Raw genomic sequence first — 18,360 nt, 5'->3', positions numbered from 1 at the left:
TGGAGCTGGGTCAGTTCGCTGAGAGCGGATGTATCCGCCATCTCACCGCGATCCAGATCTGGCATAGAATCCGTCGGAACTCTTCCCCGCAGCGTGCTCCATGTATTCGCTCCATGTTGAGCTGTCAGATGCAACACAGGCATCACGCATGAGGAGATTGATGCGCAAGGGTATACCACTACCAACGAGCTATTCAGACATGCACCAGTAGTCGCGCTTCTGACAACCAACAACGCAGGTCTGGACGAAAACCAGGCGAATCATGCAAGCAGATTGTTGCTCTTCGTAAATTCCGTCTATCATTTGTTGAAGAAGCTCATTCTTCGAAAGAACGATCTGGAATAGTCAGCCTTATCCCTTAATCATGCGGACCGCTAATGAGTATTCGAGCTGGCGCCACACGTTCATGATGGCAAGGGTTTTCAGCACTGTTTCATATACAGCCTTGGGTGTCAGCCAACTTCCTGTTTCTGTATACCTGTCCTGGACTCAATATCTTTGTGGCATTAGCCCCTTTCTTCTTGGAATTCACGGCCTTCCAGGCCCCTGCAAAGTTTGCACAAACGCATTGAACGAACGCTCGGTGAATACTAGTAGCCTCAACCCCGTGCAATATGTCCCGCATCCGCGGTGTTACTATGCAGCCTACAAACATTCGACAACCCTGTCGACAGACTACACGGTGTGTAGCCCGATTAGACCGCATCGCGAAAAGAATACGCTTTTGCCTTGCTGTGGTACTCAGCGAAGCCTCACAGTTATCTGAAAAGGGCTGCTTTTAACAGAGCTTTTGTCATTACAGTTTGACTTGATTGGAATCTTCTTTGTCGCCTCTGGCGCTTATGACCAACACACAGCTCAGCCGTACTATGTTTCACCTATCATCACCCTCCGCGGCGCCTGGACAGGGCTCTTTCTGAGGCGCGTGCTGCCTGATCCCTGTTCACAGAAGGCGGTCACCATGTATGCAGGTTTCCGAAAGCTCTAGTTAATGCTGCTGACACCCACAGGCAAGCCAGGAGGTTGAAAAGTCAATGGTCGCCATCATCTTAAATCCTATCTCTAAAGAGAAGTCATTCGCTCTACGGTAGCCACGTCGACTTTGCTAGGTTCTTAGCTGTTCGGCTATTCTTGCATTCCATCTCTTCAACAACACTATTGCACTTCTTCTAGGCTATAAACCTCGCCTCTCCAGTCGTTCGTTGTTTGACCCGCTCACGGATTGTCTTTCATCTGTCGGGAAGCAACACACGTCCCAGTAATTGGCAACCCAGCCGATTTGCTCCCACTTCGCTACAATACGCAGTCTACTTTGACAGAGCTCAAGGCCCCTCTCCGAACACCATTTGTGCTGGCCTCAGTCCTTTGTAAGTGGAGAAGCTTAGCATGAACGTGATTAAGTCAGCTGACACTCCATTAGACCTACGCCCATGTCATTCATGGAATACGAAAATCCTCGAACTTGTTTGTCACAAAACATTCCTTACCCCAATTGCGGCTACGGCGAACGCAATGCGCCATTAACGCTTGCTCACAATACCCGAGAAAATCCTCGTAGCTATCCTGTTGGTGGCCCAGTAGGTGGAATGCATAACCGAGGGATGATGGCAAGAGAAGATTCGGTAATGGAGACTGGTCCTGCAAGACGTCGCATTGCAGTAGCGGTAAGTTAATCAGAACACAAGAGACGTCCAACATGCCTGGATGTAACTGAAAATCACTTTGTGCATCTTGCTCTATAATGCATGTGCAATTGCTTCATGTTGCTGATAGTTGATTACGCAGTGCGCACGTTGTCGTAAAAGGAAGATTCGCTGTAGCGGAGACCCAGGCAATGGCTCTGGTTGTATAAACTGTCGCCAGGCTAGTGTTGATCCAATGAGCTGCCAGTTCCATCGGGTAGGTTGACTTGGACGCCTCAAAGAGTAGCGCTAATGTCTATAGGTGGGCTCTGACAGTTACGACAAAGTCATAGGTAACTTCACGATGGTCCCCAGTTTGAGCAGCATGGCGAATGCCCAGCACATGGTGCCTTTGTACCAAACAGGAGGCAGCACGGCGGTGTACCCTCGCTCAGTGTCTGTTCCGTCATTTTCTCAATACCAACAAACTGACAATCGATCGGTGTGCAATCCAGTGTGGGCCGCCCCATACTCCGAAGACATGTCGCCTGTGGATACATACAATTTTGACCAACCGCCACCATACGCGAGTATATACGGGTCGCAGCATCGAGGAGGCGACCTAGCGGCAAGACCTTTGCAGTATGGGGGTACATGCTTCGATCATGAGTCACTAAATGCCTCGCACTATACTACTTCGAACGGCCGGTTGAACCCATCAGACCTTTCTCCTCTAGACACTAGCATGGCCTCACTTCAACTATCAGTGTCCGAGAGGCTCCAACCCCGACAGCCTCACCCATCAGAGTCCAGCGGCCCTCGGAGAGAGCTGCCGGTTCCGCAGCCGAATCTTTCCCAGTCCAGCCGTAATGTTGTAGACCAGATGCAAGACGCACGCCTCCTCCGCTACGCCCCGCCAATAGGATCTATTATGGATAACAGAGTATCTTTCTCGAAGCCACTGATACCTTGGGATCTCGACGGGAGCAAGCAAACAAACGCGCCAGTGGTAGCTTCGGTCAGCGCCCATCAAGCCCAACTGTCAGATAGCATGGAAAGTCCAACAAGCTGTATTTCCACCACGACATCTGCTCCAAACAATACGGCCACGACAAGCACGAGTTCTCAGCTTGACTTGAGCTTCAGCACCGCAGGTCCTCTTGATGGCATGAGTGCACCAACAGCAGCCACTCCGTATTCGTGTGTCCGCGCCAGTCGTCACATGGCACCTGCAGATTCGCCAACGAACCTCTACGGCTTCGGCAACACTCGCCCAATCAAGCGGAACGCATCAAACGACGATTTGGCAAATGAATGCTCGTTGGTCAGCGGTCACCGCTACAGTCTGAATCCTTCTCCTCCGCAAAACTCCCAGGGCAGCCGCAAGACACACCGGGATTCGTGCAAAGGCCGAAATGCTCAGCTGCAGCACGCTGCGACTGGAAATCTCAACGCATGCCAATAGAATTGACGTGCGCTAAAGTATCTCCAGTCTCTTCAGTCATTCCTTTTTCCTGCTCTTATCGAACATTGTATCGGACGCAACGTCATTTTCCCCCATATGCTCAAGGCTGAAAACACCAGTCTTTTCTCGCTCGGGATGTAAGCGCGCGGAATCGCCTCGTCGCCCCTCCGCGATTTTCTTGTTTTTCGCAACTCACTTTTGCTTCGTTCCGCGCTGCATTATGTGTCTTTTTGCCATTTTCTCGTTTCTTGCTAGTATGTTTGTTTCGATTAAGAGCAACGACAGGTTTTTTTGTTTTCTTTTCGTTTATTGCAATGGCGGCTCGCGTCCTTTTGTACAAATATACCCAGCATTTTCTATCAGTCTGTCTTTTCTCACCAAGACACACAAAACGCCAGGGCCACTCCTTTGACTCAAAAAAGCAAAACGCTCATTTTTAGCACCGTTCACGGCATGTTCCTTGATCGTTGGAAAGATATGACAGAGGACTAGCATGTTCGGTTGCGTCATACATAACAGCTTCGCTTTGTCTTTTTTTTCCTTTCAACATGTGCTTTGCATTTGTCAATCTTTTCACGGAGCACAATGTATCTCACACGTTTCTGCACCAAGTGTAAGAAAGGAAGGAAGGAAGGAAGATATAGCAGGCTGAATTTAATCATACTTTAATCATAATTTCCATGTCAACCCGCACCGTATTTTGGAAAAAAAAAGGCGTATGATGGAGGCGTCCCAGCATATGCATCTCAACATGTGCGCGTGAGAGAAAGGGAAACTCCGATACCGGATCTCACGCTGTTGGGGGGTGTCTGTGTAACCCCTTGCATCTGCATCCAGACCAGGCTTTGACTTGAGCAAATCAGTGGCCTGGCCGAAATGCACGGGGGAGATGTAAGCATTACGCCGCCAGAAGCCCATGTCTGCCCTACATGCAGATGACCAACCCAGCCGGCCTGAAAAAGGGCGAATAAAACGAATAATAATATGTATACTCCGCACTGGGAGTACAAACGCCACACAAATTCTCAGCCTAATCTATTCACCGCCGCCACCACCACCGCCACCACTACCACCACCACCCTTCATAAGCATAAGCCAAGATAACCACCGCCACCACCACCAAGAAAAAAAAACTACCACATAACCCACCTTCCTGCAACCCCCCTCGCCCGCACCCGCACCCGCGCCTCGCCGTACCACATACGCCCCCCCCCCAAAGCTCCAAAACGGGACTGAAGACACAGAGCCGCTGTCCTACATAAGTATCCACACGCACGCACGCACGCACCAGGCAGCTGTCGCCGGCAACGGCCAGCCGTTGAAGGGCGGTAGCGGCATCGGCATCAGTGCCGGGACCGGTACCGGTACTGGTCTGTGGTGATGGTGGTGGTGGTGGTGGTGGCTGTTACCCAGTAATAAGTAAGTAAATGGTGGTGTGGTGTGGTGTGGTGGCAACGACACTGCTGCTGCTGCTTGCATGATGCTGCTGCTTGCATGTTGTGCAAGGTATCACGATGAGCGTTAGTGTTGTTGTACGAGAAAACAAAACCGGTCGCTACAAACTGCATTTCATGCTTCCTCTCTCTCTCTCTCTTTTCCACACATCCGTCCATCTACCCACGCGTTCCACAGCACCAACCGCAAGAACCTCCTCCCCCCCCCCAAAAAAAAAGCGGTAGTAGTAGCAGCAGCAGTAGTAGTCGCAAGACTTACCTCACACTATAGATTTGTTCCAAAGAGAAACAAAAAACGCTCATGTACATGATATCCCCGGTGTCAGGCTCAAATATCACACTGTACATGTACAAGCAAATCACCCCAAGTCTCCGATTAGATCCTCATTAACCATACCTTCTAAGGCGCGGGAACAGCCATGCAATATAACATCATACACACTCCTCAGCGTTCTACAGCACATTCTTCAAAGCACAAGCAACAACAAACAACACAGTTTCCAAATGATACCGGCTTTCATTGCATTGATCCCCATTCCCGCGCATCTACCTGTATGTGTGTGTGTGCCCTTGGTACAATATATATAAAATATGTACATCCCATCCCATGCTCATGCTCATGCCATCTTGTTTGTTTTTGTCTTTTCTCTACCCGGTCATACGTACATAGACATAGCAAGCAGCAGCAGCAGCAGCAGCCAGCGCCTCATGAAAAGCGCTATACCGAAAATGATTAAAACCAAGAATGATAACGATAAAAATAAAAGGAGGGGGTATATGTATCTCCCAAATGCTTGTGTGGTTTCTAGCTTTTGAAGAAGAAGAAGGAGCAGAAGGAGAAGAAAAAAAACTCCTTGGTACAAGAAAATAGAATAAGAAGACAGAAAGAGAAACACCGTGGTTATATGCGTGCTAATGCCGATTGATAACGTCAAAAACCCCAACCAAAGGGAGGGGAAAAGGGGGAAAGTGAACAAAACAAGAAAGAAAAAAAGAAGAAGAAGAAAGAATCCCTAAAACAAAACGAAAAGGAAAAAAAAGAAGAAGGAGGAGAACCAGCTATTCCAAACCGCTATTCGTACAGATTGTCATGTGTACGCGTGATACCCAGAAACCCTTTCAAGTCATGATCAAACATTTCAAACGCCATAGGGCACTACAGTCGGGGCTTTGAGTGCAGACTCGTCTGCCGTCTTCTTGTCGCTAAAGCGATTGGCCAAGTCTTCAATCTTCGGTATGAGCTCGCCGATGCGAAAGGGCTTGCTGACGACATCGTCCATGCCTGCAGCCAGCAACGTCGCAATTTGCTCGCTGCGCGCGTTTGCCGTGACGGCGATAATGGGCACGTGCCACCTGAGCTTGCCGTGCTGCTCGAGTTCGCGAATCTTGGACGTGCATTGTAAGCCGTCCATGACGGGCATCTCCTTGTCCATGAGAACCACGGAGATATCGTAGGGAGACGAAGTGGGTGAGTCGGTTGACGGCGATGCCCAAAAAGTGGACAGTTTTAGCGCTTCAAGCGCCTCGCCTCCGTGGTTGGCAACCTTTGTTTCTATGCCGTGGTTTTGGAGCTGCCGTTGAAGAACTTTCTGGTTGACCAGGTTGTCCTCTACAATAAGCACCTTGAGCCCCTTTTGTGGCTTCGGCTTTTGCGCAACACTGTCTTGTGTTGCCATCATTGCAAAGTCTTTGGTTTTTGTTGCCGACTTTGCCGGCAAAGGCAATCCACTCTTTGCCTTTTCTTTCGCATTCGACACTTTCCGTGTTACCGAGGCTGGAACAACATCAAGAGTATCCTTTGGCTCGTTGCTCCTCCTGCACTTGACGTAAAAGGCAAACGTACTTCCCTTTCCTGCCTCGGAGGATACACCAATCTCGCCTCCTTGTAGTTCCGTAAGCTCACGCGAAATGAACAAACCTAGGCCAGATCCGCCGTATTGGACGTGAGTTCGCGGGCTTGCTTGACTAAAGCGTTGGAAGAGAAGCTTCTTCTCTTCAGGCGTCAGTCCCCGGCCTGTGTCTTGGACGGCAAACTCCAAGAAAATTTCTTCGCCATTGCCCCAGTCAGGACCAAGGGTCTGGTCTGTTCGTTTCGCTTTCATGGGAAAGTAGTTGACTGTAGGCGCGCTGCTTTGGGATGGGCGCTCGCGAGATGCCGAGAGTACGACCTTGATTGTCCTTGTTTCTTCGGTTGTTGTAAACTTGATGGCATTGGTCGTTAGATTGATAAGCACCTGTAATCAGATTAGCCATAAGACGCTACCGCACAAACATTTTCTCTAACCTGTAAGACCCGTGACGGATCAATCTTGACCCAATCGACTCCTAGTGTTGTGAAGGAATCGGTAAGAACGAATTCCATTTGGATGCCGGCTGTTTGCACTTCGCCTTCAAACATCTTCAACGCACGTTGTACGACTTGCAATGGCTGCGCATCCACTGGCGTTACCTGGTCACGGTGTTAGAAGATGTATTGCATACTGACCAAAAAAAACGTACCATTAGCATGGCACTGTCGAGCTTTGACAGCGTCAAGACATCGTCAACAATGCGCTTCTGATGCTGTGCACACAAAGCGATTGTCTGTGCAGCATCTATGGAGTCGGCCACGATGCCCGGTTCAATGACCTGCGAACCTGAAGCCCTAAAGTCACCGAGAATGGTCGAGATTTCATCGGCACATTGAAGGATAGCGGAGAGTGGGTTTCGCATTTCGTGACTTGTAATGTCGATAAAGTTTTCCTGTTGGCGTTTGAGCTCGACGGCTTCCTCCATTTTTCGTTTTTGAAATCCCTCGGCCCACTTTTGGGGTGAGATGTTTGTGATGCTGCCAAAAACGCTCTTGAGCTGTCCATGCTCATCCTTTTCCGGAAAGGCTGAGAAGAGCACCCAAGTATCACTCTTAGTACGGTCTCTGTCTTCCCAAGGCGCTTTGAACCGGAATTCGAGGTTGATGGGTGTAGTGTTGCTGACCAGTCGCTCCCAATGCTCAAGAATAAGTGGTTGATCCTCGTCCCTGACATAGTCGATCCATCTATCCGTCATCTCGGGCTCTCGTGGGACTCGTGAGATTTCGTACCAAGTGTCGTTGCAATAGGTTATTCTCCCAACGTGGTCAGCAATGAACAAACCCGCTGGAGACAATTCTGCCATGCGCGTAAACCTTGTTTCGCTTTCCCGAGCTTCCTGTGTGCGTGCAGCAAGCTGTGTCGAGAGGTTATATCTGTCCTCTGCCGCTAGTCTGGCTGCTCTTTGACCTCTGCGGATCTCCTCCTCGAACAGCACGACAGAAGCCAGTGACGTAGCCAGTTGACGACTAAGCAGTTGGACAAAGAGATTATAATCATCGTCATAGGGTCTTCTTGGATTGATACCCATGACAAGAAACCCGAGAATGTTCTCGCCTGTGGTAGGGTGAATCGGACAGATGACGACCTCGCGGCAGGGATCCCCGAAGCCACGCCATCCCAGTCCTTCCATCATGGAATGTGGCAAGTCAGTGGACCCGATACTCACAACCACTGGCTTATCTGTCTTCATGACTTCTCGGAAGACGGGCCCAAAGCCTTCTTGTCCGTCTTTGAGGTCGATTTGATCGGGTGCTGCTTGATGCCCCGGTGGGACTCCGAGCGAGCCTTCCAAGTAACACTGTTTGGAGCCAAGCAAGCTGTTGGAATGTAGCGAGGACGAATCACTGTCATTCTCGTCGTTTACGCTGTAGAGCATTACGATTGGGGTGTCGAACTCATTCTCGGTCAATGCAAGAAGGACTTGATCCCAGAAACCTTTGACTTCTCTAGCCGTGGCCGTGCGTTCGCCGACCTCGCGGAGTGTAAGCATGCGCCTCTCGGCAATCTTCCGCCGTGTTTTTTCGAACGCTGGGTTGTAAAGGCCCATGACTGATCCATCCTCACCGACCATGGGGATAATGGACCATGAGAAATAAGTCTCTTCAATGAAGCCACTCCGCAGTATGAACAAGCAATCGTCGTCCTTCATGGTAGCTTGCCCAGTAAGACGTGCATTCTGGAAGACGTCCTTGACCTCATCCCAAATCTCTGCCCAGGCAACTTTGTAGCTCTGGCCCATGAGCGTGGGGTGCTTCTGGCCTGCCAGTCCTGTTTTGGCGGTTAAATACAGTGACTGCCGTGGTCAGATTCAACGTACCAATATAAGCCTCGTTGTAGATGGCGACAAGCTCTTCGCCCCAGTACATGGCGGCGGGGTGAGGGCTCGCCCTGAGTTTTGTTAGTATGAAATTGAACAAAGACTTTTTTTTGGTTGAAAAGGGAACCCTCACATGATGAGATTGCACATGGCGCGTAGGTCATTAGACCAGTATTCTATAGGACCCAAGGGTGTGGAGGCCCAATCTACTGAGCGAGCAAACTGAATGTGCTTGGGGAGAGTATTTGATAATGTTATCCTGGTCCAGTCGAAGAAGCCAATGTCGCGAACATCCTCTCCCAGATCGGTGGTTTCTCTGTAAAACGGGTCAACGTCGCCTGCAGTGTAAGCCCGCAATACGCACTCGTTGGCAAAGAGAACACGCTCGTCCACTGAAGGTATAGTAATTTTGGGAGTGTGATTTGGGAGCACGTCCTGACCAGCTTCGCCGAGTTTCGAGTGAACCGAATCCGGCTGTGATGCTGAAATGGGAGGCGTAGGTACTCCTTGCGGAATGGCAGGCGCTGTATTGCCAAAGTAGTCTTGTGTTTGGTTGGCTTGGGCTGAAGATGATGAGGAATCAGCTTCGGTGTTGGCAGCACGCGTCATGGATAATATCGAAGGGATGACAGCGTCGTTGGGAGGATGCGCGGAAGGAAGAACAGTTGCAGGGGTAGATACATGACCAGAGACGACGCGCAGCCGTTTTCGGAGCGCAAAACACGACCAGGTGATGTTGCCAAAAATTACGGGAGAAGGATAGGTATCTCTGTCTTGGGTCTGGAGCACGGTACTGAGCAGCCAGGTGCGGAACTGATGGGTTGCATGTAATGTGGAGTCCTCGGGCGTGGATGCCACGGCCTTGCCGGCTACCAGCTCCCAGGCCAACATGTTGGATCGAAGGGCGTTGTTAGCAAACAATATTTGCAGGCTGAACGAGTCAGAGTCGTGGCTTGTGGATTCGCCGACATCGACAACAAACGTGGGCCGGCCATCTTGCTCCAGCAGTTCGACTATACCAATGGATGCCAGCAGGCGCAGCGGGTCGTTTTTTTCTCGCAAATCTGGGGATGCGGTGCGTGGCAGGCTGGAGCGGTGCGACAGTCTGGCGCTTGCGGCGCCCGGTTGGCCGGGCGGGCTCAGACCACTATAGGTGCCTCTCGCAAGCGTGACCGTCTTGATGGTGGTATCCTCACGCGCCTTGCTCAGCATGCTTGCTGCGGCCTCGGAGCCGGAGAAGCGTGGGGGTAGGTTGAGGTGGGTGGTGCGCGAGGAGAAGAAGAGAGGCGAGAGCGGCTCGGCGCCGAGTCGGGGCTGGGCAGACTTTGCGAGAGTGAAGCGATCGAGCGAGTATCGCGTGTGAGGCAGCGCTCTGCGGCGCTTGTGCAGGGGCTCGCTGGCGGGGGCTGCGAGCTGCGGGGAGACGGGGGCCGGGGTGTCGTTGGTGGTGAAGGGTGCAAGAGGGCGCTTGATGCCGAGCACGGTGGGCAGCGTCAGGGCAAAGTGCTTTGCGCTGCTGCTGCTGTGATGTGGGCGGCGTTGCAGCGGCGCAGAGCCGGGCCGCTGGAGGAGTGGGCGATGATTAGGCGGCGATAGGGGGGTCCATGGGTTCTGTGGTGGGCTGTGTGGGTTAAGCGGGTCGCGAGGCGGGTCGAGGAAATGGCGATGATCCGTGGTGATTAGCGGGCGGTGGTTGTGCTGATGGTGGTTGTGCTTGGAGTCGAGAGGCGCCGTCGTGTCATTCCCAGTGAAGATTGAGCGCGGCTCGCACATAGAATTGCCAGGATGCGGGTGGGCCGACGGGGCAGAGGGCCGTTGGACGTGCCCTGCGAGGGTCACGTTGCGGGTTGCAAGTGATGGGTGGTGGTCGGTCAGAGGTTGCACGCATTCAGTTGGACCGCGTGAAGGCCGAGTCAGAGTCGTTGACGTCGCTAGCGTGGTGCGCTAGACGGACCAACCCCGCGGAAACAGAGGAGCGAGCGAGCGAGGGCGGCGGCGGAGCTGAGGGGCATGAAGCGTGTTTCAGGGGCACTTTGCAGGCGCATGGGTTGTGGTGGTGGTGGTGGTGGTGGTGGTGGTGATGGGGATGGCGAGGGCGAGGGGATGGCGACGACGAGGCCAACGGCGCAGCACAGCAGCGGCAGCAACAGCAGGAGAAGAGGAAGCGATGGCGCTCTTGGCTAGCGGGCACCCACGGAGACGTGGTATGTATAGATAGTACGTGCTAGACGGACAATAGACTTGCTGCTTGGGCTCAGCTCGCACTCGGGTGGAGCATGGGCAGATCTCGCTTGGTGGCCTGGCTGCATGGCGTGGATGGCTGGACGGCGAGCTGCCTGGGTGCGTCGCCTCGCCCTGGCCTGGCTGCGCTGCTTTGCTTCTTCGCTGCTTGGGGAGTCGATGGGCCGTGGCCGCGGCCTGGGGCGCCCGTGGTCGGCATGGAAGCCATCGACGGCCAGCGCAGTCGCGGCTCTGTGATGACGCCGCCCATGGCATTTGCAAATGCCTTTGGAGCTGTTTTCCGGGCCGCATGACTCGATCAGGGGGCGTGCGAGGTTGTGCTGGCCACGAGTGCCGGCCCATGACGTCATCTGGCCCGCGGTCTAGACCGCCCGCGCCCGCCAATCCCATGGCCGATCGCCCGCCCGCTCGCCCTCGCCCTCGCCCTCCCACTCCCGAGCCCACGATCCGCACTCTTCTTCACACCATCGTCGTCTCGCGCCAGCTGCCACGCACCCACCCACAGAGACAATGTGCTTCTGCTTCTGCTTCTGCTGTCCATGCTCGCGCGCGCACGGCGAGTCTGTCGTGTGCGTGTCGTTGCCCGGGCGCTGCCTGCACTCGCACTCGCACTCGCACCCACTTGTCGCCACCTGCACCGCCGCCTCAGGCCCATCGGGACGCGCCCGGCGTACCTGAGGTGGACAAAGGTTATCCTAATATACTACACCACTGCAAGTACACGTTCTAGCAACAGCAGTACACATCCAAGTCGTCATCTCCACGTGCCAGTCGGCGCCGTTCCGCGTCGGGTCCCAGGCACAGGGTCTCAGTCTCGTGCCGCGGGGCCCCCTGTCCCAGCATGCCACTGCCACTGCCACTGCCACTACCACTGCCAATGCCCTCCGCCCTCCGCCCTCGTCGTCGCAACCCCACTCAGCTCACATGTACACCTCCTCCTCTTCCTCCATCCATCTGCGTATGTACTGCTACATGCACCGTACATGGCCAGCGTTCCTCCCTCAGTCGCTCCGCTCGACAAGGTCGCCGCGGGCTTGCCCGGCTCACCACGATGCACGCCACACCCCGCCACACCCCACACACAGCTACGCCCTCGCCAGACGCATGCACCGCGCTGGAATTCGCCCAAACCATTCGCCATGTGCTCACGGCAGCCAGCATGCGGTGCGGCGTGCGCCCTTCGTGACGCTGGCCCGTTGCGGTTGCAGCTGCCCCGCCACCGGTTCCGTGTGGCAGACGTGAGTGGCTTGGCGACAAATGGCGCAGGCGCATGCGTCGCTAAGCCTCACCTCATCTCCCACATCCACCTCCACCGTTAATCCCATGTTGCCATCCTTACAAGACACGACGAATCCTCCCGCCCGCCCTTCCCAATCCCGCCGATGCGCCAATCAACCCCGTCCACACCAACATGGGCATCCTCCCCCCCCAAACATTTCATGACGGCTCCGCGTGCCGTATGTCAGACAACCACCCACGATTCTACCTACACTGCCCTGCATGGCAAAGATAACATAGCATATTCACTGCCAAGTCTCACTAGCTCAGCCCTTACGGTACAGGACACGCCGACTAACCGCCCGTGGGAGCAAGACAGCAAGACGATCCATCACCCCACTTTTTCTACCCGCTTGCCAGTGGACAGCCTGCCTCACCCTGCCCCTCTCCCCGCTGCATCCCCTCTTACTTTTGCATTTCGCCAAGCATGTACAGCCTGAACAATGTGCTCCCACGGACATGGACTGGTCAGCGCTCCCCGAGGGGCCTTGAGATGCCCCGCTGACAATTAATCGTGTCCACTTTCCCTTGCTTTAAAGCCGCGGTCCATCCCCCGCGCACACCAAAGTCTCCAAACTTTTCCCTCCATTTTCTGCTTCGTGACGATTACTCACCTTTCTTGTTGCTGTTCGGTAATCGCTTTCAATCATGGATTTCCTCAAGAAGAAGATGAAGGAGCTGATGGACGATGACGACAAGAAGCCAGCTGGTAGGCATACCTTTGTTCATGCAGTCGCAACCAAAATCCTAATTCTATAAAGACTCTCAGGCTGGTGGGCCCCCAGGCGGTGCGGGCCCTGGTGACCGCTCACTTTCCGACTCGTACTACAACCAGGGCGGGCCACCCCAGGGCCAAGGCCACCCTCCTCAGGGATATCCTCAACAACAGCCGTATGGCCAAGGTCCGCCTACTCCAGGTCAGGGATACCCGCCACAGGGCCAAGGCTACCCTCCTCAAGGCCAGGGATATCCGCCACAAGGCTACCCTCAACAACAGCCGTACGGCCAAGGTCCGCCTACCCCAGTAGGTCCGCCAGCGCCTTATGGAGCGCCTCCACCAATGCCACCTGGCTGGACCCAGCAATGGGACCAGAACAGCCAGCGCTGGTTCTATATCGAGCAGGCCACTGGACGCTCCCAGTGGGACCCACCTTCGCATCTGCCACCAGGCCCATATGCTCCTCCAGCCGCTGGTGCGCCCTATGTACCGCAGGCTGGTCACGATGAGCGTGCCTTGTTTGGAAACACGCAGGGTCATCAAGGACACGATTACACTGCGACCGGACAGGCTACAAACGAAGCCGAGAAGAAGAAGGGCCATTCTACTGCTCTGCTCGCTGCAGCCGGTGTCGGAGGTCTCGCGGCCGGTGCCGTTATTGGCCACCAACTCGGTATGTTACTCTTTGATTGCTACAAGTTAACTCTTGTTCCGCCACTAACACGCGACAGCCGATGACAGTAGCGACGACGAAAAGAGCCATGCTGCCCCGCCACCGGCAGCGGCAGCGGCAGCAGCAGCAGCACCAGCCATGGCTGCTCCTCCCGCTGACCCATACGGGTATGGCGCCGATCCCTACAGTGTGCCTCCTCCGTCACACCCCTACGAGGACGCTCCGGCGTTTGAAGAGCCTCCTCCAGTTCCTACTCACGATGCAGACGGTGACTCCATCTCAAGTAGCGATCGTGAGTCGATGGAGGAGAAGCGCCAGGAGCTCATTGAGGCGCAGGAAGCGTATCAAGAGGAGCTTGAAGAACATTACGAAGACTAACGCGCGTCGGTGAACTTGTGGATTGCTGTTCTTTCGTTTTACCATGCAACACGAGGGGTCACAATGTATCTTAGATAGAAATGAAACCACTCGAAAAAATACGAGTCTTGTCCTAGCAGTCGTGATTTTGCAGCTAATCGTTTGTTATTGTCAGCATCGTGTTTTTTGGTAAAAACTTGCCAGTCAATGTATACATGTGAACTCTCTCTCTCTCTCTCTCGACTGTTGAAAGAAAAAAGATCAAGCTGAAATTCCAACTATAAACGCCCCCCCCCTCTTCCCTCCGAGAAATGTAAAAAAAAGAAGAAGACGAGGGAAGAAGAGGGAGTCTTTGAACAACAACTAGCTAAACCACGGAACTCCATCCACCAACCAAGGAAGAACCTTCACACCCTCATTCCCTTTATCATGGATATACCGCGCACAACAAGCCCTCTCTCTCTCTCTTTCCCTCTCCAAAAGAAAGAAGAACAGAAACCAAGTCCTATCGCTCTGTCCTCCGTTGTTTTTCCCATATATGTTACCCAACCCAACCCGCCCTTCCCATGTGTAGTCCCCGTCCCCCTTCCGGATTCGTTAATCGGCGTATTTGAGTGTGTGAAAGTATGAATGGTCGTAGGATGGATAGATGGATAAAAGGTAGAATGTGAAGAAGTTTGGATTACCATGTTGTTGCTAAGACGACAACAAGACGAACAGAAAAAAAAAGGGGGGGGGATTTCTTCTGACTAGGCTGGTGGCTGGATCTAGCAGCAGTCGCAGCATTCTAGACAGTCGAGGCAGCACTCGCAGGCTTCGCCGCAGAGCCAGCAGCAGCAGAGTGTGGCAAGACTATTCAATAGTGTTAGCGTGATTGGGGGTTTTTTTTAATGGCCATGTGCAATATGGAGAGATAGGAGGAGGACAAACTCACCAGGCAGTCAGACATCCTCGGCTCTTCTTGGGCTCTTCGGGTGGTGGTGGAGGGGCCTGCTGGTAGGCCATCTGCGCGCGCAAACATGATTAGCGTTGTTTCTTCGTGATACGTGCGACTGAGCACATCAAAGTGGTGGAGTGAAAATATTGTGAAAATCACAGACGGATAAATATGGGAAAAAAAAAACTCACAGGCTGCTGAGGAGGAGGACCATAGCCGGGCTGGGGTGGGCCGTAGCCGGGTTGTTGTTGGTGCTGGTAGTCCATTGTGGTTTGGTGGGTTGACGTTGATTTAGAGATGAGCTTGGGAGGGTCGTGGCTGGTGAAGAGGCTGGTGAGAAGACGCCTTTTTAGTGTATTATGGTGTGGCAAGAGGGCGGGCGCACAAGCAAAACGAGGGCTTTGAGGCGTAGCAGACGAAATGTGTCGAGATGATGTGAAATCCGAGGCACAAGACCTTGGCTTTAGATATGTAAGGGGGGCGGACGGGAACCCCGTCGTCTTTAACATGGAAACCCTCTGCTCCCTGGTAGGCGGTGCGGAGGCGCGTCTGGCATGCACAGCCTTACTCGGCCAACGGAAATTGCGGAAGCGCGTATGTCACCGTGTGCAGGATCACCGACCACTAGGCTGTGCGTATGGGCATCAAATGGCCGAAAAAGAAGACGAGGGCGAGGCGGGTGAGCGTTGCTGGCGCCACATGTGTGGCAGTCCAGGCGCTCCGCTGTGGCAGCTTGCCGGGTGAGGGTGACATGGGTGGGGCCTCCCAAGCCACGGCTGTAACAGCACACGCAAAAACCCTGGTCTTTACGCGTGTGCAAAAGTCTTGGAAGGGGGCGCATGACTTGTGTGCATTGCTTGGACATATGCACAGGCGCTTGGGATCTGCCATCAGCGCTGCCCCGTGAGATTCGGCGTCGTGACTGTCAAGCTGTGCTCCCGGATGGCTCTGGCGAGAGGCTTCCCACGGCCCTCTTCACCCACGCGGCTCTTTGTATCCACCAGCGCCCCATTGTCCCTCCAGGCGCGTCGTGGGATCCGGCGCTGCGAAATGGGTGTTTTGATCTGGGGTTTTGGTCGCATCCCCACGTCTGCCGTGCGTTCCGCGCACTAGCCTCAAATGTGGCTTAGCCGTGGCGCTACCCTGCGACGGGCAATCATACACAGTGCTCCGCTCTTGGCACCTCGAGCGGATATACTTTTGTTGACACAAAAAGCACGCCCGTCGTGTCTTCTCTTCCAGCATGCATGTGCTGTGCTTTTCCTGCCTGAGCTGCTGAAATTGCCTATACATGTCGTGCCATTATCAGAGGGCCTAACGCTATGGTTTGGAGCATATACGCGATGGGGCTGCATGTGGCTCGCGCAGCCGCAGCACCAATCAGGAACGTGTAGCCGAGTGGCTAGTCAATGGCCCGAAACCCGAAGAGAAGGATTTCAATTTGATCAGGGCCCCGAGGCGCATGCGACCAAATTCTTCTGAGCTATTAACCATCAACCACTACCTATGTCCACGCGCATCCCTTTCTTGTGGCGCAGCGCGCAAGCTCGTGGCAAGCAAGAAGCCTCTGCCATCAGTCGAGCTCATTCGGACCTGCTCCCGGTAAATTACGCCGTCGAGCATGTACGCGGGCCATTGTGTGTTTGGTCAGCCGCGGATATTGCAGTCAGCTTTGGCGACAGGACTCTTATTCAACGTTAACATCGCCTTGCCTCGTCAACATTCGATGCGCCCTTTACTGGTCGAGGAACCCACCCCCGTTCAGCCCTTCTTTTCTGCACCCACTCTCCGAAAGGCTTCCAGATGGCCTCCTTTTCTGCAGGCTTCAGACTCGCTGCGAGGCCACTCGTACTCGTCGTCACAAAAACTCGGGACCCCTTCCAAACATTCCCATTGGCATCCAGCTCTTGTTCGCCGTCTTCTGCGCACTTGCCCATGTTGTGCTCCTCGTTTTGCCACCCATACTTGAAATCGCTTTTCCCGGGATTCTTGCCATAGCGGTACCGCCATATCGCCTCCCAGATGCCCTTTCCGACTATGCACACAGCTTCTGGCTTGTATTTGAGAAATTTCTCGTCAAGCTTTGCTGTTCCGGCTTCCATTTCTTCCTTGGAGAGCTCAGCTGCGTCCTTGGATGGCCGTTCCACAATGTTTGTGTTGCCCATGCAGAACAGGGCTGGAAGGCTACGGTCTTCTTCTGGTTTTAATCGGCGGTCCGTCAGGCCTGAAGAATGGAGCAACTTCCAGAAGTGGTTGGATGGGTGTGCATAGGCATGTCCAGCAGTTGCCGTCTGAACACCAGGATTCGTGCCGACGAACACGCACACCAGATTTGGCTCAAGTATGTCAACAAGCGGTGACAGGTGAGCATATTTTGATGGGGCTGCATATTTACTGCCTTGGCGCTTCTTCTTCGGTCGTCCATCAGGTTCAGGGGCGCTGCTTACACCTGCTGTAGCGGCCGTTCTGGTGCGCTTTTTTGCTTGGCGGCGATTTGACGATGATGACACCTCTTTCGATGGCACGTCTGCCTCGGTATACGCGTATTTGGTCAATCGGTCCTTGAATGATGCTGGTGGCGACGTCCCTGGTGCTTTGCTTGGTTCAGAGATCTCGCCATTGGTCGAAGCGCGTTGCGGCGCTTTTTCATTCAGCATGCTTAGCTTTGCTGAGCGTGTCTGGGTCATCTTCGCGACGCAACTATACGGATGTGGTTTTCTGGAGTTTTAGAGACTGTAGGTGTCGTGAGTAGCGGGTGACGGGCTGGTTGCAATCAGAACGCTGACGCGTTGCACGTGGCCCGCGTTGTTTCCGGCATGGCGGGAACGCGTCGACGTCATCCTCAGCTCATCCATCAGCCGCGCTCAATGCCCTTTTTAGACTAAACCTTCACAGACTTGACGGACCCGATACATGAACGCGCATCTTAAAAGAACTACACGAATTCGCCGCTGCTACAACTGGTAACGAATCGAGTTACCAGCACCGTCGACACTCGAGACTGTCAAAGAAGAAAAGGATGTATCTCGACTTCTTCGGCTGCGGATTACGACAGAAATGCTTTTATTCTATTAATACTCTTCGTGTCTACCAAAGACTTTTGCAATTGCGATCATGCTAATACCCATAGACGTTTCTAGTCCGCCGTCTCGCGTTTTCCATTTCCAAGTATCAGCCTTTATGAACTCGGTTTAACCACGACGAAGGATCCCTGAGTTATAACTCCCTCCTATTACTGCACACTTCTTCGATCCTTCATGAGGATACCTGGAACAAATCGTTGCGACTGGCTATTTGTATTGAACACACGTTCAGTTTTCAGCTATCTTCGTTCTTCATCCTTCCTAGAAACACGGTGTCTGCTGCGAAGCAATTCCAGCAAAATAGCCCAGGAGTTTTCGTAATACATCTAGAAATCTTCACTTATTCCTACGCCATGGTATTCTAG

The 18,360-nt window shown here is 53.5% G+C and overlaps 5 protein-coding genes across 5 annotated transcripts; 2 read left to right on the top strand and 3 right to left on the bottom strand.

Annotated features, from left to right (window-relative positions):
- Nucleotides 1–1,439: 1,439 nt before the first annotated feature.
- Nucleotides 1,440–3,087, top strand: SETTUDRAFT_87121 (uncharacterized protein; the record flags this gene model as incomplete). The annotated part of the gene is made up of 3 exons (XM_008022314.1): nt 1,440–1,664; nt 1,786–1,899; nt 1,945–3,087. The coding sequence occupies 3 exons, from the start codon at nt 1,440–1,442 to the stop codon at nt 3,085–3,087; spliced, it is 1,482 nt and encodes a 493-aa protein (XP_008020505.1).
- Nucleotides 3,088–5,680: 2,593 nt separating this feature from the next.
- SETTUDRAFT_18039 (uncharacterized protein) lies at nt 5,681–10,481 on the bottom strand (the record flags this gene model as incomplete). The annotated part of the gene is made up of 5 exons (XM_008021845.1): nt 5,681–6,775; nt 6,826–6,990; nt 7,041–8,659; nt 8,709–8,779; nt 8,842–10,481. 5 exons carry the CDS (start codon nt 10,479–10,481, stop codon nt 5,681–5,683), a joined length of 4,590 nt encoding a protein of 1,529 aa, XP_008020036.1.
- Nucleotides 10,482–12,819: 2,338 nt separating this feature from the next.
- SETTUDRAFT_162090 (uncharacterized protein) lies at nt 12,820–14,113 on the top strand. Its single transcript, XM_008022418.1, has 3 exons — nt 12,820–12,936; nt 12,989–13,618; nt 13,677–14,113. Exons 1-3 carry the CDS (start codon nt 12,876–12,878, stop codon nt 13,994–13,996), a joined length of 1,011 nt encoding a protein of 336 aa, XP_008020609.1. The 5' UTR covers nt 12,820–12,875; the 3' UTR covers nt 13,997–14,113.
- A 792-nt stretch (nt 14,114–14,905) lies between these two features.
- On the bottom strand, nt 14,906–15,178 carry SETTUDRAFT_18037 (uncharacterized protein; the record flags this gene model as incomplete). The annotated part of the gene is made up of 2 exons (XM_008021844.1): nt 14,906–14,980; nt 15,104–15,178. 2 exons carry the CDS (start codon nt 15,176–15,178, stop codon nt 14,906–14,908), a joined length of 150 nt encoding a protein of 49 aa, XP_008020035.1.
- Nucleotides 15,179–16,609: 1,431 nt separating this feature from the next.
- On the bottom strand, nt 16,610–17,569 carry SETTUDRAFT_85855 (uncharacterized protein; the record flags this gene model as incomplete). Its single annotated transcript, XM_008022239.1, has 1 exon — nt 16,610–17,569. The coding sequence occupies one exon, from the start codon at nt 17,567–17,569 to the stop codon at nt 16,610–16,612; it is 960 nt and encodes a 319-aa protein (XP_008020430.1).
- Nucleotides 17,570–18,360: the final 791 nt, after the last annotated feature.

This window comes from Exserohilum turcica, assembly GCF_000359705.1.
Source record: "Exserohilum turcica Et28A unplaced genomic scaffold SETTUscaffold_1, whole genome shotgun sequence".
NCBI classification, from domain to species: Eukaryota; Fungi; Ascomycota; class Dothideomycetes; order Pleosporales; family Pleosporaceae; genus Exserohilum; species Exserohilum turcicum.
This window is presented reverse-complemented; position numbering and strand designations above follow the sequence as displayed.